Consider the following 20,337-nt stretch of genomic DNA (forward strand, 5'->3'; position numbering starts at 1 on the left):
AGGATCAGGCTTGGAAGGAGGAAAGAAGGGCTGCAGCCGACCATTGCCGGCAGATTCACAGCATTCTCTTAAGCACCGCATTTCACCATATTCCCAAGAACATCCGCGCACGCCGCCCTGCAAAACCCCCTAGGATGGCAGCCATCCATTTCTGTCCCTGGTCTGGGTGTCATTCGCTTCAGAGAGAGGATCGATATTTTGGCACCCGACGCCTCCCCCCGGCAGATCATGCTCGTCAAATATTGCATGTCGGTCAATGAATGGCCGGTTGCCTGGTGCGCTTCTCACGCCAAGGTCGATCGACACACACATTGTTGCCTCGAGAAAGGGCAGAGCAATCAATCAACCACTTGTCCATGGCGGAGTCAATGTAGAAGGGTAATGATCATGAGCAAGTGGCTTTCAGTAGCTCACGACATATGCTTCATTTCGCGGGCAGTACTTCGACTTGAGTACTCCCTCCTACTGATTATCCCATCTCATCAGCATCCACTAAGCCATGTCACTCATATCCTCCCCCACTACTCGTTGTGTACATTGAGGAATGCCCAATTCTGTCCAGCTCCGCTCCCGAACTGGGAGTGGGAGACTCCACCCGGCTTGTGTCCCTGACCCAGGCATGTCCTCTCATATCGTGCTCTCCTTACCTCAAAATAAACGATTCTTGGAAAAGAAGAGATGGTCCAGCCTCTTGACCGAACCCAGCAAAGAACATCGTAAAAAGAAGAGGAAGGTGCTGAACTCTTTCGCGTATTTCCAGTCCGAAATCACCCAACGCCATCATGCCATATCATATCTCATAGTCGCATTGCGAACTCCATTACCGTCCCATGATCCGAAATGCTGCCGGCTTTTGTTCCCGGTTGGCACGCGCCCATTCCTTGTTCCATTCGTAATCCCATTGCAGAAAAACCACAATATCACCTAATCAGGCACAAACCCGTTTCAACGGGTAAACCATCTTGCTTCGAGAAGTCCCAAACGAACCCCTTTTTGCATGTCAGTCGTGCTCACTGCCGCCATTCTTCTTCTTTCCGCCGCTGAAGATCTTCATGGCCTTCTTCCAGCCGCCACTTTCGCTTCGATGTGGTTTGACACTTGCCATTCCGCTCCCACTCCCATGACTGATGGTTCCACCCAGCTCACTCGTTGGCGGCGTTGTCGGTGGGGTCATGACTGAATCAGCTTCCAGCAGCTCACCCACGGGGGGACTGTCCGGACCTCCACTGCTGTCAGTCAATGCACTTTCTGAGACGGCAGACGAATGTGACACGTGAGTCGACAAGCGCGCCCCACTCTGCCGACCTAGAGCCGACGATAACGACGAGGACTGTGTGGGCCGATGCTGCTGCGGAGGAGATCGAGTAGCTTCAAAGGAAACTGCTGAGGTGTGCGGGGGAGATCGCCGCCGGCGCGAGGGCATTCGACGATGCAGGCCTCGCTCATCATATGTCAGCCGCGAAGGTTCAAGTTCAGCCATGTCCGCAAAATCCGACATGGGCGTATATGTTTGCGCATGTGAAACCTGTTTGAGGCTGTTGCAAAATGGAATGAAGATCGAATCCGACATCAAGTCGTACATGCGCTTGACGGCAGCGTCCAGGAAATCAGGTCGAGGAGGCCTGATATCGTATGAACGCTCGATCAGATCATCTCGTTCCTCTGCCGGTAAATTAATTTCCCGTGGGGCCCCTGGCTTAACATAGATCTCGAGGATCCGGGTCCAGTCCTGTATCAATTCCCATCCCTCCTGCGTCTCTATTGTGAGGGGCATGCCTCCCATACTGGCTGACGCTTCGTCGTATTTGTCCGAATATCTCTTGGCCTCTGTAGTAAATTCAAGCGTTTCTAAACAGTGCTGTTGAGATAGAAAGGCTGTGTAGGCGGCTAGGGTGTAAGGTGAGGGTGCCTTATTATTGAGCACATCGTCCAAAGTTGGTCTTGCCCCAGGTGACATGACACCTTCTTTTCGAGCTGCCATAGTGATGGGCCTTGCCCGAGGTAACTCTTCTTCAGACATGGTGAAGTCTTCAGGAATATCTACCAACTGATAGACCAAAGGTTCAAGACGAGGCGAAGGTTCAGGTGTATATGGCCACGCTATTGAGGTCAATTTCTTCTTAACCATTGCGCTGGACTTCGCCCTGAGTCGACCGCTGCTTGAGTCAGGATAACTAGATTGAGAGGTTATGTTGCACGCCTGGTGCCCAATCCTGCCAGAAGAGCGTATCTTGTTCCAAAAAGTGCTTGCGGTGACTTGGACCCGGAATCTGAGAATAGAGCTCCCAGAGCCAAAACTTTGGTATTCGTCCAGGTGAAGCCCTCGGTGCGCCAGTATTTCGTCCAGGGCAATGGGTGCGTAAGGTTCGGCTTTGGGTTGTCCAAGCACACTGCAAGATAGAAGGCTATTCCGCTGTATATATCCGAGACTCTTCCCGCTAGCAAGCTTCACTCCGTGTCACAGAAGGACGCCGTGTAACCACGACAGGGGATCTGTAGGGATGTCTTGAGTTGTGAAGCGCCAGTTGCCGGGCTGGAACGTGGCCTCCGATGCGATGAGAAGAGTGGAATTAGGTTGGTTGAACGGGCTTATGTCGGTGTAAACGTGGCAGAAGGGTGTGCGTCGTGTGCTCGGCTGGCGTTCGTTCGAGAAGACGTCAACAGGGTGATCAATGCGTCCAATTGAAGGGAAGGCCGTCGAGATGCACACAGGTGGCAGACGGAGAAGGGGAGGGTGTAATTAGTCGTGCGGTAAGACAGTTTTGATGATCAGAAGATCTTAAAGAGCGACGGGAGAAGGACGAACAGCGCAGCCGCAATGCCAGTTCAGCACAAACATCTGATTTCCAAGATGTGATGCAATGTTCCAAAGGGGGTTGAAGAAGAAAATGGCGCCTGTAGGATTGACTGATTGATTGGAAACAAGGTCTGAATCTTTTGCCTTTGGGCTTAGTGAGATCAAGGCCCGCGCACAGTCATAGTGACGGGGTGACGGGGCGGTGGGATGAGGACAACGGTAAGAGGTGACAGTGAGGTGGATGTAGAGGTGGATGCCCAGGACGCTGGGTGACCAGAAGGAATCTGGAAAGTGGAGAGGGTCAAAAGGTGCTCTGTGGAAGGTTTAGCTAAGAGTCATACTCTTTTTTTCCTTCGCGAAGAGTGCGATGTTTTCTTTTCAGCGCAGGCGAAGGTAGGCGCAGGCGGAGGCGAGACGATGGGTGGGTTAGATGAGAAATGAGAGAAGCCCGGAAGGGTCTGGGTCGGCAGGTCTCAATCGACGTGGTACAGGAGGGTTTAGTCTTTGCTAGCGGTCCTTTCAGGTCAGGCTTGACAGGCTGGCTGTTTTTTTTTCTCTTGGGGAGGTCAGAGAACTGGTTCAAATTGGGATGGATGATGGAACCAGGATATCCAGTCAGGGGGGGGAGGGGAGGGGATGGGAACGAGGGTGCATTTGAAAGTAGATGAGAATAGGAAAACGCGCAAAGACGCAGGCAGCCAGCAGCCAGCAGCGAAAGCAACCCAGGGCGTAAGTAGCAGGCACAAGGGCACAGGGCGCAGGCGTAGGCGCAAGCTCAGGCTCAGGCACAACAAACCAGAAGACGCAGGAAGTCATCGCAGAGCAGTAATGTGTTCGAAGAGGTTCGGACCAGCTGCTGCAACGCTGTATGTTAGCCCCAAGGAGCCTTGCCTTAAGCACCACTAGTTGCCTGGGCTAAATCAGGCCTGCAGCTTAACGGGCCCCGTTCAAGCTTGCGGATTGGCTGTCGGGCGGCGCGTTATGATGGGATGATGATCAAATGAGTGCCACGGGAGGGCCCCCTACCCCCCTCCCACGCTTAAGGCAAACAAACCAAGATGCACAGGCGCAGGATCCCGGGTACAACTTTAACATGTTGCGGCTGCCAGATGCCTCCTGTCTACCCTAAGATGCTGATGCCGGGGGGTTGTTTAGCATAGGGCTGGAGACATGGGCATGGGCAAGCAACTGATATTACAGCGTCTACATGTGTCCCTAGGCACCTACAGCAGGTACACTGTTCATTGTCTATGCGCTTATGTCCTTTGCTCTTACGTACCTGTTTACTCCGAGTGAGCCCGCTCCCGATCGCCCCCGCCTGATTGGCTTCTAGGCGGCCTTTGCGGGCTTCTAGCAATTCGCTCAGGCTTCTACGCACATTCCACACGCTTTCTCTCCGGCTTCTATCATCTTTCTATTGCCTTTCCTCGGTCTTCTACGCGTTTTCCAGAACTCCGCACTCCGACCCCGAAAGTCACCTGCCCACTTTTTATATGGGCCGCTGGGTCATTGACCGGTTTCATCATCCCACAGCGTCTTTCAGGAACCCATTGACATGGAAGCAAAGAAAAAAAAATATTCCCGCTAGACCGCACATTCCAACCCTGCCAACTAGGGCGATGGCAACATTTCAGTTCACCTGGGAAAAGCTTCTCGCTACGCCCTTCCACGCACAGTCGGTGGCTGCCCCAAGGATTTGGGGACCTGCTACCCGGCTTCCTCTCACATCCATCTCTCCCGCTACCCGGACTTCGACGACGACTCAAACAGCTCATCTGATCCTTCTACTCATAATGATCCTGTCGCCAGACGCCTCTTCTCGCTTGTGCTTACCCCAAGGCCTCTCTCCCATTCCTCCCTCACCGCTCCTTCCACCCGTGTCTTCCATCTAACACAGCCACAGGGCAGCAAATGATAGAAAAACACTTGCAACGTGCGAGAGAGATATATTACCCTCGATGGTTCCCATTCTTCCGTCATTTCGCCATCGCTGGAATACCATTCCAACACTGGACCGGGTGGCTATTGGAAAAGATGGGTCAGCTGCAACGTGTTTACTTTTGGCAGGTGGCGACGGCACTCGCTTGTGGAGGTTCACCGAATTCCCCCTGACACAAGTCGCTGGCGATCGGAATGAGCAGCAAATGATGCCAGCACGGACAAAAGGCTCCCTGCCTTCCCACTTGTCGGTGCGTATGCTGAATTCTGTCATGATTGCACTGCAGATCCCTACTACAAGACCAGCTCTCGATCGGTTTCGATCAAACGCCAAGCACTGCTGGCGACGAATCTTGGAGTCATGGGCTCCACTTCTGGAAAGGGATGCCCGGCGGTGGACGGATCAGGTAAAGTGGCTGGTTTGACCTGTCGTCTGAGATTTCCCCTTTAGCTCCACAATACACTCAATAACTCATCTCTTTCGTGTACCAAGTAAACCTTTGTTCTGGCTCAAGATTGACAGCCATTCCAGAACAGATTAGACCGTGGCGAAGGGCGGACCTCGCTTGCTATCTTCTTTCATTGTTCTGGAAAATTGCCTAGAGGAGGAATCTATCCATTTCGCCTCCTCTTCCGCATTTGGGGCGACATCCGGGCGCATGCAAGCACGTGGGCATCTGGATGCTACAGCAATCAACCACCGGCGCCGGCTTCGGACCACTGGCGCCATTGCCCTACGTCCACAGCCAGGATGATCTTCTGCCAGCAACATCGTTGAGGGCATATCCGTGGAAACTGCCATTATGGCGTGGCTTCCGGCTTGTCTTCCCTCGTCACCCTGCTCCGCTGCGAGCGTTGCAGCACAGACTGGGTGTTGATCCGTCCATTTGTAGCCACAGAGGATTGCTTAGTTCACAGTGACATATGAGGACAGACTAGGCCCTGTCAGTGGGACCGTGGCAGGATTTTCAGAAGGACCGGCTTCCTCATTTGTCCTTTTTGTCCTCAAACGGAGCCTCATTCACTCGAACGCGGTGACAAGGTCCTCTAATGAGATTTGTGAGACTGAGATCCCAGCCAATGTGCTTGACTTGGTCCTGCATCTTCGGCCATTCTCGTCGATTTTCTTGGAGTGTGTCAATGATCAACTGAAGGGTTGGGTCAAGCCCATCGTACGAGCGCAAGGAGTGAAAGTCGACCTTCTCCTCGGGACCGGCAGATAGTACGTTTAGATCAGGACCGAGCTTGCTGTTGAGACCCTCGTGGTGTCTCTGGTCAAGGACATGCTGCTGCGTTACGTTTGCAAGTTTCGTGTTGGCTTGAACCCTCATTGAGGCTCGAAGCAGATGGCAGATGGCCTTTGCTTGCGTTTCGCCCTTGGCCGACTCTTTCAACAGCACGAATGCTTGACTTGACTGCACGTCACGCCAGAGCAGATAATCTTCCTCTCGAAACACCTCCAGCAGCTTAGCAAAAAGGTTGTACTTATGAGAGTCATCGCCGATATCGCCCGGTAAGTGTTGCAGGAACCTGTTCACGCTAACGCCGACTCGGAAAGCGTTCTGATCATTGAAGGGAAGGAGCATCTTTCTCAGCCCCAAGATCGATTCCTCTTCGCCTACCTCATTCAGCCCTTTGGCCCTACCTCGAAGAAGAGCACTGAATAGTATAGTGGCTCTGTCCTTGTTGAGCGAAGTCAGACGTATACACCGTACAGCTTTCCAATTCGCCCACAAGTGCATTACTAGCAAGGGAATCAAGCAGCTCCAAGTCTCGAAAGTGCCCTGCACTTTGCTGACCAGCAGACCGCCAGCCCACATGCCGACCAAGGTGACGACAGTCTCCTGGCTGCCATCTTTGGCATTGAGCTCTCCGATATTGCCCTCCTTTGCAAAGTGGGAGCTTAAAATAGCTTTGCTGCTCCCGCCTGAAACTCCGCATACTGCTCTGCAGGCATTGCTGACACATAGAGCGCAGATTCGCTCCAGCAGCGGCAAACCTGGGCTCAAGCAGTCAAGAACGAACGCTATATCGTTGACTATGTCGGCGAAAAAGCGATAGAATTTGACTTCTGCTTCGATCCTCTGGGAAAACTTGTGGGCGAACAATATGGTGGCGACCCGCCCGATGGTTTCTTGCGCAATGTACAATAACATGGTGGTCACAAGCGAGACATCCTCGGATCCCACGCCCATTCCGACAAAGACGGCACGTGAAGCTAGCAATCCCGCAATGGTAGAGGCGAAGGCCTGCACGGAATCGTAGATCTGGTACGGAGTATAATCCGGTCGGACGCTTGAAGGATATCCCGCTGGCAGGAAAGGACCCATGCATCCCATCAGCAAAGAGGTCCGGGGCGACATGGATGTCCGGGGATGATGGGCCTGTAGCTTCTGAGTTCCACGATCATATCTGAATGTAACTGTTGCGTGACCTTCGGGGTCTAATTCGTGGACTTCTAGATCTGGCACCGACCGTATCGCCATTTCTTCAAGGTGAGACGGATTGTGCTATGGCGTCCCGCAAAGTTGACTGGTCCAGTTGTCAACGAAATCCTTCGGAGAAGCAAAAGGAACATCTGACAGACCTCTCTTTACTTCCACCGCAACATGCACGGTGTAGCCAAGTCAACTTCCAAGGTGAGATGTAGTCGGACTGAGTTGGTTGGAGCAGGTTCGAGACGAAAGGAGCAAAAGGAGGCGAGTCAAACATTCTGATCCACCGTACGGTGACTACTGCGAAGCACAAGTGACTCGACTTAAGCAAGCAGGCCTTGGCAGGCTTCCGAGGCTACGATTCAGAAGCATCTTCCATTTTTCTATCTGTGCTTCTCCAACCGGCCACTGCGGGCTCTACAGAGTACATATTGATGCCTCAAATTTGCGCGCCTTCCATTGCTGCTGTGGTGACTTCGAATAACCTGACCATGCTCAGTAGATGCATTGAAAGCTTCTGCAGAGCCATGTTGACACAAACCATCTCGCATGTGTCTCGTGGTGATCGTATCTTTATTGTGGCGGATGCTATTCCAGAAGCCCAGGTAACTGTATTTCGGCTTGATATTGGGCTGATAGATATTAGGGGCAAGCTACTTCATGGATAGATCGACGGGCAGAGGCCGGTGTTGCTCCTGCTTGATGTTGTTCATTGCTCTTTCTATCATCATCCCCTTCCTCCGTAGTTGGACATGTCTGACTCTGTCTTCCATCATGCCAAAGTCATTGGCACTTGACCATATCAATCTCTGTCTTCCCACTTGACGCTCCGGCTACTTTCCAAGCTGTTTCATGGCACAGAAGTTACGAAGTCTACATTTCTTCACAATTTCATTTCGTCGGTGTGACCAGCTTTTTACTGCTCTCGAGCATGCGTGCCTTGAAGCGCCTCCTCTCACCTGTCCTTTGCTGCTTTGGCATGCGTGCTTCTGAAGACCACACAACTTCTGACCTTCAGACCCTGCCTTCGGCCCTGTCAGTGCCATTATCCGCTTCGCAGATTCCGCACGCCGTCAGTCAACCAGGTTCAAACACGGCAGACACAGAAGCCCTCCGCGAATTGTTCCGATCTTCATCTTCAGTCCGCGGCTACAGAACTGCCTCTCTGCCGTCAGGCTCGAATCTTCGAAGAGAACCGTCGTTGGACACTGATTTCAAATTTGGGTCGCAAGGGCAACAGCGGAAACAGCCCAGTCGATTAGAACAATTGGGCAGTCACATTAAGCAGAAGCTTTCGGAATCAAGATTGAGCAAAAGCAGCTCGAGGCCCCGTATAGCATACGAAGACGCTCCTGGTGATTCGGCAAGACATGACAATGCACAATTGGGAATGAGTGCCCTAGAGGCAACCCTGAGCCAGCGATCTACTGGTCTCCTCGAACTTCTCATGTCGCGGACTGCAAGCGAGGGCGGTTATGACAGCGACGCAAAAAGTATCCAGACAGCCATGTTGAAGGCGAGTGATGGGACAAAGAATCGGAGTCCACGAAGGCTGCTGAGTCTATCTTCGCCTGCCGACGTTCGACATATTGCCACCGACGGCGCTCCGCCGTCCCCTGTAAGCATTCAAGCTCATGAAGTCCCTCAACCCGAAGCCGATCACGCGAAGCCTCTTTCCGATCCCTTGAAACTCTTCACAAAAGTTGCGTTGGCCGAAAAAGACGAGTCACCTATAGAAGTCCTGAACTGTCTCAGCGGTCGAGTTGCAGATGGTAATATCGAGCTCGCAGGTGCATCCGAATCCAAGGCAAACCCTGCTTTGGCCGCCTGTGATTCGAAAGAGCATGATCCCTTTACTAGTTCTCCCTCAAAAGATTATGCATTATCTGGACGCGATAATACAGAATTTACTGACTTGCTCAAGAAGCTGGGGGATTCTGTTGCCGTTGCCAAAAGGCAGAGTCTCATGTCCAATGTGACTGGTCCACGAGCCAGTTTGGTGTCCGACCTGGATCCGAATTTGCTCGATTTCATCTCCAAATACGGCGAGCGGCCCTCGGTTGACATTGCGGCAAGAGCCTCTGATGATAACGCCGCTGCATCTGTGGCCGAATCGAATTCGATTGCCATGGCTGGTCCGGAGTCTGCCAACGCTGTGATGCCGGGACGAGAGGCCATATCCAAGAAGGATCTTTCTTCGCTCGCCGGATCTGACAGAAGCTCGCTCCATCTGTACAATATGCGAATCTCTCAACGCCTCGCCAGCCCGTCCTTCGTTGCTGCTTCTTCCAGACCGAACACTAGCCACACAACGATCCGGGTACTAAGAGAAAATTCGCCAGACCGGCGTCTCTCAATCAGTCAGACATCCGTGGCAGGGAAGAACGGGCGCCTTACTACAACTGAGCACAATAGAAGACCATCGGATCCTGAAACTAGACGACTCTTTGAAGGTGACATAGCTATACAACAAGCGAGCTCCCGTCGGAGACCTGGGACTTCACCGGACCACGTCCCTGCCTTCGGAAAGCCCAAGCCGTTCACAAGCACTGAAGATGCCTCATCATTCTACTGGAGTGACGGTGAATTAGACGACGTTGAACCCTCTAGGCAAAGCACGCGTAAGAGAAATCCAAATAGCATTGCAATTGGCGGGAGATCAGAGTCCATCAGCCTACCTATCGGCTCTTCCAGTGCCAGCATCGGCAACCTATCGGTTGCAGAAGAGAGTGCCTGGTTCAGCAGAAAGCCTTCACAACAGAAGCAAGTGATTGAACAAGACAGTCGACTCCACCGGTCTGCGAAGAGGAATAGGAGTATTAGTATGCCAGATCGGAACAATGTTGGTTCTTGCGCATATCTAGTCCTTCCCTCCCGGCACCTTCAACACTCGACCGAGGCCGATGAGACATTGAGTGAAATCAGTGCTGATCAGCTACAAGCTGCTAGAAAAGAAAAACTGACCGAGACCAGTGCCCAAGCAATTTGTGACAAACATAATGAAAGAATGAGCGAAATTGAATCCCCAGACCATGGCTATGCCATTGCAGCTCGGCCAGGTTCGTGTAGCCACCGATCGGTTGTCACGCCTGACACGAGACAATCACTCCCCTTTTCAAGAATTTCTGCTGTTGGACGGTGTTCGAAATCAGGAGATGACGATGCGGCAAGATCGATCTACAATGGTTCCAGCAAGTTCCAAGAGTCTGCCACGGATATTTGGCACAGATCTTTCAAACAAGCTCTGGAAGAACCTGAAAATGACTCACTGGGAGGTTTTCTCACGTCGCCACGGTTTGACCGCGACGGCAGGCGGAGAAGCACCAGGTCAAGCGTCAGTGCGGTACAGATGTCTCATCAAGGTCACCGCAACTCAGACGTAGACTTTGATTTAGATCCACTGCAAGAGACCCAAGCCCTGAATGAATCATCTGGGCTCGAGGATAAGCCTCATATTCAGGTCTGCATGAAGAAACCTGATCCGCTGCCGACTGTTAACCCTAGACGCAGCATTACCACTATTGATACAGGGAAGGAGACACCTAACGCCTTGGCGGCGAAGAAGACTTCCAGGAAAAAGAGTATATTGGACATTGGACGACGATTCACAGTCATTGGAGCCTCTAGCGAAAGTGAGCCGGCCTCCGGGGCCAGCACTCCACCGAAGGATCTCTTCAGTCTCTGGGGACGATTCCCTAGCCACACGAGAGAGGAGAGATGTGGCTCGGCTGGGCCAAAAGACGGGGTGGCCGTACGAGACTTTGCTCTCAACTATCAGGACGAGAATACTCCATCCTCAACCCTCCGGATGCTGTGGGCCAGACCCACAACGGCACGAGGTCTTCACACTCCTGGATCTTGGAGGATGCTGCAATTCGGTAAGAAAGACAATGGTGGGAATGCACAAAGCAAAAACATACGAGCTACACTGTCCCTGGGTGCGCGGTACAAAAAGAGCCGGAAAGGACTCTCCGGGCGATGGAGAAGGCTCTATCGCAGCAGCAGCACTGAGTTCAGAGCGTACGCGCACACTCATGGACATCGGAGTAGCATAAGCGTGGGTGCGAGCGTCGAGTATCCAGAGCTTGAAGTGATCCCTGGTAGTGAATGGCAAGCAGATGTGAATGGATCCGCAGAAATCGGCCACCTCCATGAGCACCAAGCGGTGAATCATTTGCAGGATCGCCCCGTAGAACCGCTGGATACTCAGCCTTGGACTCGCATGTATCGAGATTGTGTTGGGAGCCTCTCGAACCTGAAAAGCGACCCCGAACTGGGAGGGGGGGATCTCACCACAGGGCCCGATCGATTGAACGACCGACATTTCACCAACGACAGCCTGCAAAATGAAGAGTTGAGGGACAGCACGGTCGATTTCGAATACCGACTTGGAAAGGAGCACGAGGCAGTCCAAAAGGGCCTCATCCACCAGATCGAGGGTATAGGCCAGAGCGAGGAGCAATTGGATGTCAACGCAAGAGCCTGAGTTGAGGGATGATTAAGCACGAATGGGTCATGCCCTTCAGCATAGGTAATGAGTATGTGTCAGTCCACTGTATGGTACATAGGGAGTTATGGGAGAGTACGGTATGGTGACTGTCGGCAGTAGAGAAAGCAGAGATACAAAAGTATCAGCAAGCAGAGTTGAAATTCTTGTCATTTCTTTTTCATTTTTGGCTATGGAACGGCACCTATTGCATCGCATCATGTCATCGTTATCGTCGATGACTAGTATTTTGCATTTTCGTACGAAAGCACTTCATATCCATCCCATAGCAATCCATGCATGCATGAGATATCCTGAATCGACTGTGACGTTGAAACTGTGAAGGTGAGACTCTGATTCCGACTGACTGACCCTGGAATCCACCACGTGTATTCTGAATGGAGAGGAACGGTGACGACCGTCACAATAACAATCACGACCATGAGAAGCCGCAAACAAGTAAGATTATAGAGGCGTCTTGTCCTCTATGCATGTTTCCTTCCTTCCAACCATCCATCACCCGAAGTGGCATTCAACAAGTCTCGATCTCGAATCAAGTCACCATCAGAACCGTCCATAACACCCCACGCCACGTCAGAGCACGTCACGTCACGTCACAAGACGAACCAGGCTCCGACGGTCAGAAGCAACAAGGCAGTCAAGGTGTGCACGGTGAGACGAGTTACCGAGGATGATGTCGTGACGGAGGACGTGGTGATACCACTAGTGGCGGATGTCTGTGTGGCGTGGTGGCTGCTCATGCTGCTTAAGAAGCTTGTCACCGTGGGGTGCAAGGTTGTGTTGCTGATTGCTGCTGTGTTCGCAACGGTAATGGGAGATGTGATGTTGGGGAATGGCACAACGGTGGCACCAGTGGTTTGGACAGTAGGGAAAACTGTGGCGTTTGCCAAAGACACGGTAACGTATCCGACAAGAGAGGCTGAAGTCATCTCAACACCGATACCAGTTCCAGTTGGAGTTCCAGGACCCGCGGCAGGACCAGTTGCACCAGTGGTAGTGATCGTAAAGTTGGCAGGATGCGCAGTAGGAATGTGTGTTGTTGTGGTCGCTGTCACGGTCGACGTTCTCTGCACCGTCGTGGTCAACCAGATGGTAGAGTTTGCTGCGGCTGTCAACGTGCTGGTCTCATTGGCGTGTGCGGTGCAGTTGCATGGCACGGTCGAGACGGAAACTGAGATGGATAGTGAGACTCCAGGGATGGTGGTAGCCATGATAGGTGCAGGCGGGGCAGTTTCTGGTCCAGGCTGCGGGAGTTTATACATTGCTCTGGCAAAGATCTTTATCTTGACCAAGTCGGCGACCAAGAGGAAGCGAGTGAACAGATGAAAAGCACCGGGGACCTGCAGGGAGGATGCTGCACCGGTCATGGTTGGAGTGTACACCGAGACTGACGACATGGCTGGAGACGTGGATGCCGATGTGGACACAACAGGAAGCGACAACGACACATTGCTCGCTATGGTAAAAGTGCTGGCGTTCTGGCTGTCGGTAGGCGAGACAACAGAGAGGACGGGCACACCAAAGGGCTTTGTAGAAGGAAAGAATGTGGTGGCTGATTCCTTGCTTGCAATGGTGTCGCTGGTATTGAAATGGTTGATAGCAGTCACAGATGGCTCAACTGTGGAAGTTGTAGTTGCAGTGAAGTGCAACGGGACAGTCACTGTGAATGTCATTACCCCACTGGTCGCACTCTCTGTTGCTTGAACGGTTGTGTAGACTGTCGTGGTTGTTGTACCTGCGCTTGTAGTCTTGCTAGCGATTTCTGATGTGGCCACGCTGAGGATAGAGGAAGCAGCGCTAAGAACGGACTCAAGAGGTGTGGTAGTAAATGAGGTAGTGACAGTCTTGGTTTCAATCACTGAGGTCGCATCGCCGAGAAGGGGGGACGCAGCGCTCAACACCGAGTTGACTGGTTGGACGGTGGAAGTGGTAGTTGTTGTAGCGAGCACTGGCGTGGCATTGTCTGCGGTGGAATTGATGCCACTAACAGTAGTGGAACTTTTAGAGAGTGTAACTGTAGTTAAGATTGTGGTGGTGCTAGTGCTCGTGCTGCCGCCAGTATGGCCTCCGGTGATGCTGTCGATGATAGATGTTGCGACACTCAGGGCAGACGATAGCGGTGGGGTGGAGAAGAGGAAGCTTGTCTCGAAAGTCCCACTGACGAAGAATGGCCTCGAAGTGTTCACAACAGTCGTGGGCAAAGCAACGGAGGTAATGGTGTCGAAGTGTGCAGTGCTGGTCACTGTGACAGTGAGGAGGGAAGTCAGATTGTGTGTCGAAAGTTCAGTGACTGAGATGAGGGTGCCAGATGGACTGGGAGTAAGGATGGGGAATGTCAGAGTCAGAGAGCCGGGGACAGATGCTGCTCATCGGTATGAGTATGTGACAGAAAGTCGACATTGCAGTTGCGTAACTTTGGCTTACTTACCACGAGTGATGTTCGCGAAAGGAGGCCTAGGGATGGCAGGGCCAGTAGCGGAGATGGCGCTGTTGACTGTTGCTTTTGTGAGTTTCCTGCCCCTGACGCGACTTGGTGTGTCCTTTGTTAACTTACCATCAGACGTGATCTTGGTAGTGCTTGTGACTGTCGTGGCAGAACCGGACCCAGCAGAACCAATAACTGCGCAAAAATCAGCAGAGGGCCTTGGGGAATTTGGGACGGTTAGAAGCGACATACCTGAAGTAGATTGAGAGCTGGTCTCATTTCCGACAGGGATGGTGTCTGTGACAGTTGTTGTGGTCGCAGCAACTCCAGGGAAGATGGTGCCAGTGACGTGGGTGAAATTGAAGCCATCCCAGCCCTCAGTCACGGTGACGGTGGGTGGTCCAGAGATCAAGGAGACGGTTTCCGTGATAGTCTTGACGAGTGAGACAGTGGCAGTCATGTTTCCATTACAAGCCTGAGCATCAACGATGGTAAGAAAGACGGCGAGGGCGTAAGAGAGGACGAACACGATCGCGTCCCAGGTAGTAGTGGTCGCCATGACGGAGGGGACCTTTGAACGAGTGTGAGTGTGTAGAGAACGAGTGTAGGACGGTGACCGGACGAAAAGGTGATGGGTTGGAGAGAGGATTTTGGATGAAATTGAAACACCGCAAACTCGCGGAATGTGGGTTTGTATAGCCGGCGGCAGCGACTTCACGGCCTCACCTTGGCGCGAATATGATTTAGCATTCGGACCACCTGCTTTTCCTGGATGGTTGACATGCATTCACGTCTTCGGGGAAAATAGACGCCCTTCCCATCCGTCTCCTTTCATCAGACAGCAGAATCAAAAAGCCTTCAAGCTCTCTGTGCAAGGGCGTGTATTGAGGCTCCTGGATATGTAAGTTGTGCAACCCCCTGAACTTGACAGCCTTGTCCTGAACGTGATGGGACACATTCGCAAGAGGCATCTCCCCAACATTCTGCAGATCAGACTTGCGAAGAACAGGATGGGGACTGTTTGAACTGGAGAGGTTCATCGATCCCTATCAGAGCAAAGCCCAACGAACAAACCCATCATATCTTTGAACTTAGGTTTGCATATGCCATGTATTCATACACTGACTTGGTTTTGGTAGGCTTGCAAGCGACTAACTCGGGATAGACTCACCGTTGATCCTGGGTTTGCCCTTACGCCTGGGGACGTTATGTATGAATATCCAGGTTCAGAGTTGATATGTCGGCAAGTCGCAGCATTGAGCCACCTTCATGAAAAGAGCAAGGGAGCGTCTCTTGACCGTCCATTTGTCTCTGTCTTGAATGGCTTTTCTCGATTGCATAAAGACAATCAATCGCCTGGGCGTCTGTGCAGCTAAATCTCTGGGTCTAGGTCTGGGTCTGTGTGTTCACCAGAGAGCTCGATTACGAGTCCGGAGTCTTTATACTGTCTCTTTTCAGTCCAACAAGGGCTCACTCTCGGGGAGAATTCGTCTTGCCTGGCTTGCTTGAGACCAATGAGCTCTCTATTGTGAGGTGTTTGATAGTTGGGCCCCTTCATACCATTGTCTAAATTGTTTCTATCGCCAGGCGTCTAGGACGCCGGAACATCCACTGGCGGCAGACAACAAGCTCACAAGCTAATGAGCTGATGACCAAGTCTGAGAGGTGATTGTCACTGAGGAAGGCGGGAAGAAAAGAATGAGCCAGCGGATGGTAAGGAGGTCAAGGGCGCGAACAGCGCGGCTGGAAATTCCAAGGCCCTGCCTTGCCCCGCCAAGGCAGCCAAGACATTATTACACCGGCGCCACTTTTCCTCGTTGGGCAGCGGCAAGAATTTCATCCCATGTTCTACGTCGTCCTTGAACCGCCAATGTCATCCAGAACGAGTGACATTCAAGTCATTGTCCCAGTCTGTACGGACGATTGGTCAAAGGCATCACTGGCGGCGTGGTGGCTCGACTCATGGTAGGAGTTGCGAAAGATGATTGATTGATTGATCTGAGAGCAGCCCTCCGAACTCCTCCAGTCGATATCGCGCGTGCCAGAACCAAGTCAGAAGAATCAGGTGCAAAATGTCGTCTCACGATCATCATCATCATCACGATGACTACGATCACGGCCATGGCCATGGTGGCGGTCACGAACACGATCATTCTCATGACCTCGAACCAGCTCTGCAATCAAATCTCTACCAGCGAATCAACTTCGAAGGCATCATTACCCTCAACGAGGCTGAACCGCGTTCAGGAGCCGGAATCGTGCAAAAGACTTGGGATGAGCGTCTGAATGAGCAGCCGACTCTCGAAAGCGATGCAGACGAGCAGCTGCTGATGCATGTGCCCTTTGCTGGGTCGTGCAAGCTCTACTCCATCGTTGTCCGCACATCAGATTCCGACTCGGCGCCGCAGACGCTCAAACTCTTCCGTAATAGAGATGATATGGATTTCAACCTCGCATCCGACCTGAAGCCCACTCAGAAGCTGACCATCCCTAAAAGCAACGACGTGACCGAGATGCCCTTGAACCGGGCTCTTTGGAACGGCACCACTTCGATCAACCTCTTCTTTGAGGACAACCATTCGGGCGGGGAGGAGGATGTGACTCGGGTCAGCTACCTAGGGTTCAAGGGAGATTTCATGGCACTCAACCGCGAACCAGTTCATGTGCTGTACGAGGCAGCGGCAAATCCCCGAGATCATAAGCTGATCCAGGGGTTGACCAACACCAACCAGTCCATGCCAGGCCAGTGAGAGCGCCAACTAGGTCTGAAACTGAAAGTCCTCAGGAGGCTCAAAAGCACATGTTATACCAGACGCTCAAATGCATCACAAAGTGTATTACCATGACCAAAATCATAAAATGTACCTGAATCATGAAGCTTCCAAGGCCACTCTTCTCTGCCGGGCCCTTTCTTTCTGCTTTTGTATCCTCTCCTGTTCCAACTCCAGCTCTGTCTTGGGCACTTCTGGTAGAGTTCCCTCGCTCAATATCGTCTTGTTTGGAGCGTCAGGGAGGCCGACAACCTCCCTTTCCATAGCTTCCAACTCGTCTTCCACCTCGTCTTCATCCTCATTCGACATCTGGCCCGCCAACGCCTCGCTGATCTCCTGCTGATAGCGCCTTGCCTCCTCTGTCTCACCCATCATCTTCTCCACGCCTTCCAACCCGCCCATCTCCTTGTGGATCATGTTCAAGACCTGTGTCCCCTGTTGCAAGCCAAACAGCACGTCCTTTTGCACCAGTGCAAACTCGACGCTGCTAGTCAGTTTCTCCAACTGCTCCAGCTGCGCGTCCGTCTTGGAGAGGAGCGACTCTTGGTACTTCTTCCGGCGCAGGGCGAGGAGGGCTTTGGCCTTGTCCCCCTTGATGAGGCATTCCTTTGCGATCTCGGTCTCGCGCGTGGTGACGATGGTGATTCGTTTCTGGTATTGGCGCAGTTTGTCCCGCTGGTTTTTCATGTCCAGAATAGCCCTGGAGGAGAGGAAACACGACCAATTAGAATTGTGGGACAAGGGAAGAAGAAGATGTGTAATGGGCGCCCGCTCAATCCCCAACGGATCGACTGATCAACTTTACCTGTCCTGCGCCGAGATTTTATGGGCGCTTTGAGAGTTTCCCATGGCTGCTGCATGGCCGCCCTGCGCCACGCAAGTTAATCTGGCTGGCAAGGTCGAGTCACTTTTGAGACAATCGCTAAGACATGGTAGCTGTTGAGATGTGAGAACGGGCACCAGCTCGCTGTGATCTCTCGGCAGCGGAACTACGTAATTCCCACAGACTGCCTGTTTCGGTTAGCGTACTGCGGGCAACAACTACACATGTCACTGCTTGACATCTGCGATTCCTTCCCTCAGCAAACCACGAAAAATGATAGGAGAAGCACTGTCCGAACTACGCAAGATGCAAATCCCACCCACGCGAAGAACAAACTCCTATGGACTATCCATCAGCAAAACAAGAAAAGAGGAAAAGAACAAAAGCTGGGCCATTCTAGGGTTTGATGGTGGACATTTTGTATCATCTTGAGCTTGAATCAACGAGCGCACAACATCTCGGTCGAATGTATTCACGTGTGTACGAACGTCGAGTGAGGTTTCAATATGACGCCACAAACACCGCCACCCACAAGCGATAGAGTAGCGGCTACTGGTGGTGGTGGTGATGCTGCTTCTGTTGCTGCTCGCCTAGTTCGAGACGATCCCGAGAAGAATCCAAACTCGCTCCACGACTTCCACACAGTAAAACGAGGGCCCAAGAACGTCCCAGCAGTCGTGATGCCCACCCCCACGTCAAGCACTGAGGAAAGAAAACGCCCCAAGAATCCAGGGCACTCCTACGCGCACACGGAACATGTAAGGTTCGACTACTTCAATCAGCGGGCTTCGAATGCCCCCTTCGGATACGAGCACTTCGTCTCGCTCCCTCCGTCATACGCCGAAGACTCGGCCAAGGCGTGGCCATTGGTTCTCTTCCTGCACGGCGCCGGAGAGTCTCAGCGCGGTAGGTAAGGGATCCTTCACTTCCATACGCCACGGCGTGCCCAAGGTCATCCTTTGCTACGACAAGCTGAGAACCGATCCGGCGAATGAAATTCCCTCCATTAACGTCCCCCTGGCCCCTCGGCTGCGACGAAGAAGCAAGCAGACAACACAGCACCACCGAGCCCGTGCCAAAGGAGACCTCTGAACTGTTGGCAGGGAACTTCATCACGGTCACGCCGTCGTTGAACATGGGCAATGGCTACGGGTGGAACGCGGCCATCTTGTCGGCCCCGTTAGACGAGATCGTCGATCGCTACCGCGTCGACCCGGATAGGATTCATGTCACAGGCTTCAGCATGGGTGGATATGGCACGTGGGATCTGGCTATGCATTCGCCGCGTCAGTTCGCGACGCTAGTTCCAATTTGCGGTGGAGGGGATCACTTGCGGGTGAGTCATATCAAGCATGTGCCGCACTGGTGAGTTCTAGGACGTTATCCGTGTTCTCCCCCCTAAACTGCTAATGGTAATCATATAGGGTCTTCCATGGCGATTGAGACGACATTATCCCAGTGCAGATATCGATTCAAATGGTCAACGCGTTGGATAACGTAAATGTCAAGGAAGTCAACTTCAGAAGATACCCAGATCTCATGCACGATAGCTGGACTCCAATGTACAGCAATCCCGATTTGTATCGATGGATGCTGGCTCACAAGAGGGCAATCATGGGAGACGAGGGAGGCGTCCCGACCGAGAATAAAGTCACTTTATGCCAAAAATGAGCAGAAGACATTTGACGGGACTCATTTTGCATTTCCAAACCATTTGCCAACACACGCCGTCTTCCCCCCTCCCTGTGCCCGTCCACCGCCAGCTTCATCAAAATTTTTCCATTCTGTATCATCTTAACGCCCTGAATCAATCCCATCCAGCAACCTGACGTCCAACTCGCCCCTCCTTTCGTGCGCGCAGAAATCGGCCCACTCAGTAATAATACCTTGGTGGCCTGTAGATATTATTGACGACGACTCGATTGTTGGCGAGAGCACGGGCGAAGGCAGTGGCGTTGTTTCGGTTGAATTGATTGATACCTCTCCGGTATCTGTAGTCGCCGCTGTCGTCGGACCTGAAGATTCATCCAGACAAAGGACGCCAATTAGCTCTGCTGCGCCAACAACGACCACTGATTTTGCCTTCAACATGGGTATATTCTTACCAATAATCGGGATCGGAGTCATAGTCCCATGGCGCAGGCCGTGGATGTGGACGTTGGGGGCGGCGTTGGTATGGAGGGACATGGAATGTCGCGCTGATGCCATGCCCGAGATAGATGGCTTCGCCGTCACGTCTGCGCCCATGCCCGCGTCCACGAGCGCGCGTGAAGAGGAGCGGCTCGTGCCAGCCGTCGGGATGGTACCGCCAGATCTCCATGATTTCACTGTTCTGAGACTGTCGAAGGCGGTTCTGCTGGGCTCGGTGGTGTTTTCTCCCCCCCTTGACAGAGTCGAGAGAATATCTACGGCGTACTTGTATGCCTTGAAATTGCTGCAATAGTACACTTATTGCTCGTACCCCAGGGGGATGCAGGGGCCTTTGTATCTAGAAAATGATGGGGAAAACCAAAGGACAATCAAACGTCAAAGTCAATCAAAACAATGGGGCAGTTTGCCAACCATCTTTTCTTGGTGGCCCAGGATGTTGAAATAAACGCAGGAGCAGCAGCACAAAGATCAATGTGCTTCATTCGCGCAT

At 52.5% G+C, this 20,337-nt stretch overlaps 9 protein-coding genes across 9 annotated transcripts; 4 read left to right on the forward strand and 5 right to left on the reverse strand.

Moving 5' to 3' along the window:
* Positions 1-1,000: 1,000 nt before the first annotated feature.
* Z519_08032 (uncharacterized protein) lies at positions 1,001-2,128 on the reverse strand (the record flags this gene model as incomplete). The annotated part of the gene is made up of 1 exon (XM_016765762.1): positions 1,001-2,128. The coding sequence occupies one exon, from the start codon at positions 2,126-2,128 to the stop codon at positions 1,001-1,003; it is 1,128 nt and encodes a 375-aa protein (XP_016617807.1).
* Positions 2,129-5,721: 3,593 nt separating this feature from the next.
* Positions 5,722-7,221, reverse strand: Z519_08033 (uncharacterized protein; the record flags this gene model as incomplete). The annotated part of the gene is made up of 1 exon (XM_016765763.1): positions 5,722-7,221. One exon carries the CDS (start codon positions 7,219-7,221, stop codon positions 5,722-5,724), a length of 1,500 nt encoding a protein of 499 aa, XP_016617808.1.
* Positions 7,222-8,101: 880 nt separating this feature from the next.
* On the forward strand, positions 8,102-11,656 carry Z519_08034 (uncharacterized protein; the record flags this gene model as incomplete). Its single annotated transcript, XM_016765764.1, has 1 exon — positions 8,102-11,656. The coding sequence occupies one exon, from the start codon at positions 8,102-8,104 to the stop codon at positions 11,654-11,656; it is 3,555 nt and encodes a 1,184-aa protein (XP_016617809.1).
* Positions 11,657-12,270: 614 nt separating this feature from the next.
* Z519_08035 (uncharacterized protein) lies at positions 12,271-14,661 on the reverse strand (the record flags this gene model as incomplete). The annotated part of the gene is made up of 4 exons (XM_016765765.1): positions 12,271-14,039; positions 14,106-14,171; positions 14,232-14,297; positions 14,355-14,661. The coding sequence occupies 4 exons, from the start codon at positions 14,659-14,661 to the stop codon at positions 12,271-12,273; spliced, it is 2,208 nt and encodes a 735-aa protein (XP_016617810.1).
* A 1,513-nt stretch (positions 14,662-16,174) lies between these two features.
* On the forward strand, positions 16,175-16,852 carry Z519_08036 (uncharacterized protein; the record flags this gene model as incomplete). Its single annotated transcript, XM_016765766.1, has 1 exon — positions 16,175-16,852. One exon carries the CDS (start codon positions 16,175-16,177, stop codon positions 16,850-16,852), a length of 678 nt encoding a protein of 225 aa, XP_016617811.1.
* Positions 16,853-16,972: 120 nt separating this feature from the next.
* Positions 16,973-17,722, reverse strand: Z519_08037 (uncharacterized protein; the record flags this gene model as incomplete). The annotated part of the gene is made up of 2 exons (XM_016765767.1): positions 16,973-17,573; positions 17,679-17,722. The coding sequence occupies 2 exons, from the start codon at positions 17,720-17,722 to the stop codon at positions 16,973-16,975; spliced, it is 645 nt and encodes a 214-aa protein (XP_016617812.1).
* Positions 17,723-18,202: 480 nt separating this feature from the next.
* Z519_08038 (uncharacterized protein) lies at positions 18,203-18,610 on the forward strand (the record flags this gene model as incomplete). The annotated part of the gene is made up of 1 exon (XM_016765768.1): positions 18,203-18,610. The coding sequence occupies one exon, from the start codon at positions 18,203-18,205 to the stop codon at positions 18,608-18,610; it is 408 nt and encodes a 135-aa protein (XP_016617813.1).
* A 221-nt stretch (positions 18,611-18,831) lies between these two features.
* On the forward strand, positions 18,832-19,367 carry Z519_08039 (uncharacterized protein; the record flags this gene model as incomplete). Its single annotated transcript, XM_016765769.1, has 2 exons — positions 18,832-19,032; positions 19,161-19,367. The coding sequence occupies 2 exons, from the start codon at positions 18,832-18,834 to the stop codon at positions 19,365-19,367; spliced, it is 408 nt and encodes a 135-aa protein (XP_016617814.1).
* Positions 19,368-19,490: 123 nt separating this feature from the next.
* Positions 19,491-19,943, reverse strand: Z519_08040 (uncharacterized protein; the record flags this gene model as incomplete). The annotated part of the gene is made up of 1 exon (XM_016765770.1): positions 19,491-19,943. One exon carries the CDS (start codon positions 19,941-19,943, stop codon positions 19,491-19,493), a length of 453 nt encoding a protein of 150 aa, XP_016617815.1.
* Between the last annotated feature and the right edge of the window lie 394 nt (positions 19,944-20,337).

Source organism: Cladophialophora bantiana (assembly GCF_000835475.1).
Source record: "Cladophialophora bantiana CBS 173.52 unplaced genomic scaffold supercont1.12, whole genome shotgun sequence".
Taxonomy (NCBI): Eukaryota; Fungi; Ascomycota; class Eurotiomycetes; order Chaetothyriales; family Herpotrichiellaceae; genus Cladophialophora; species Cladophialophora bantiana.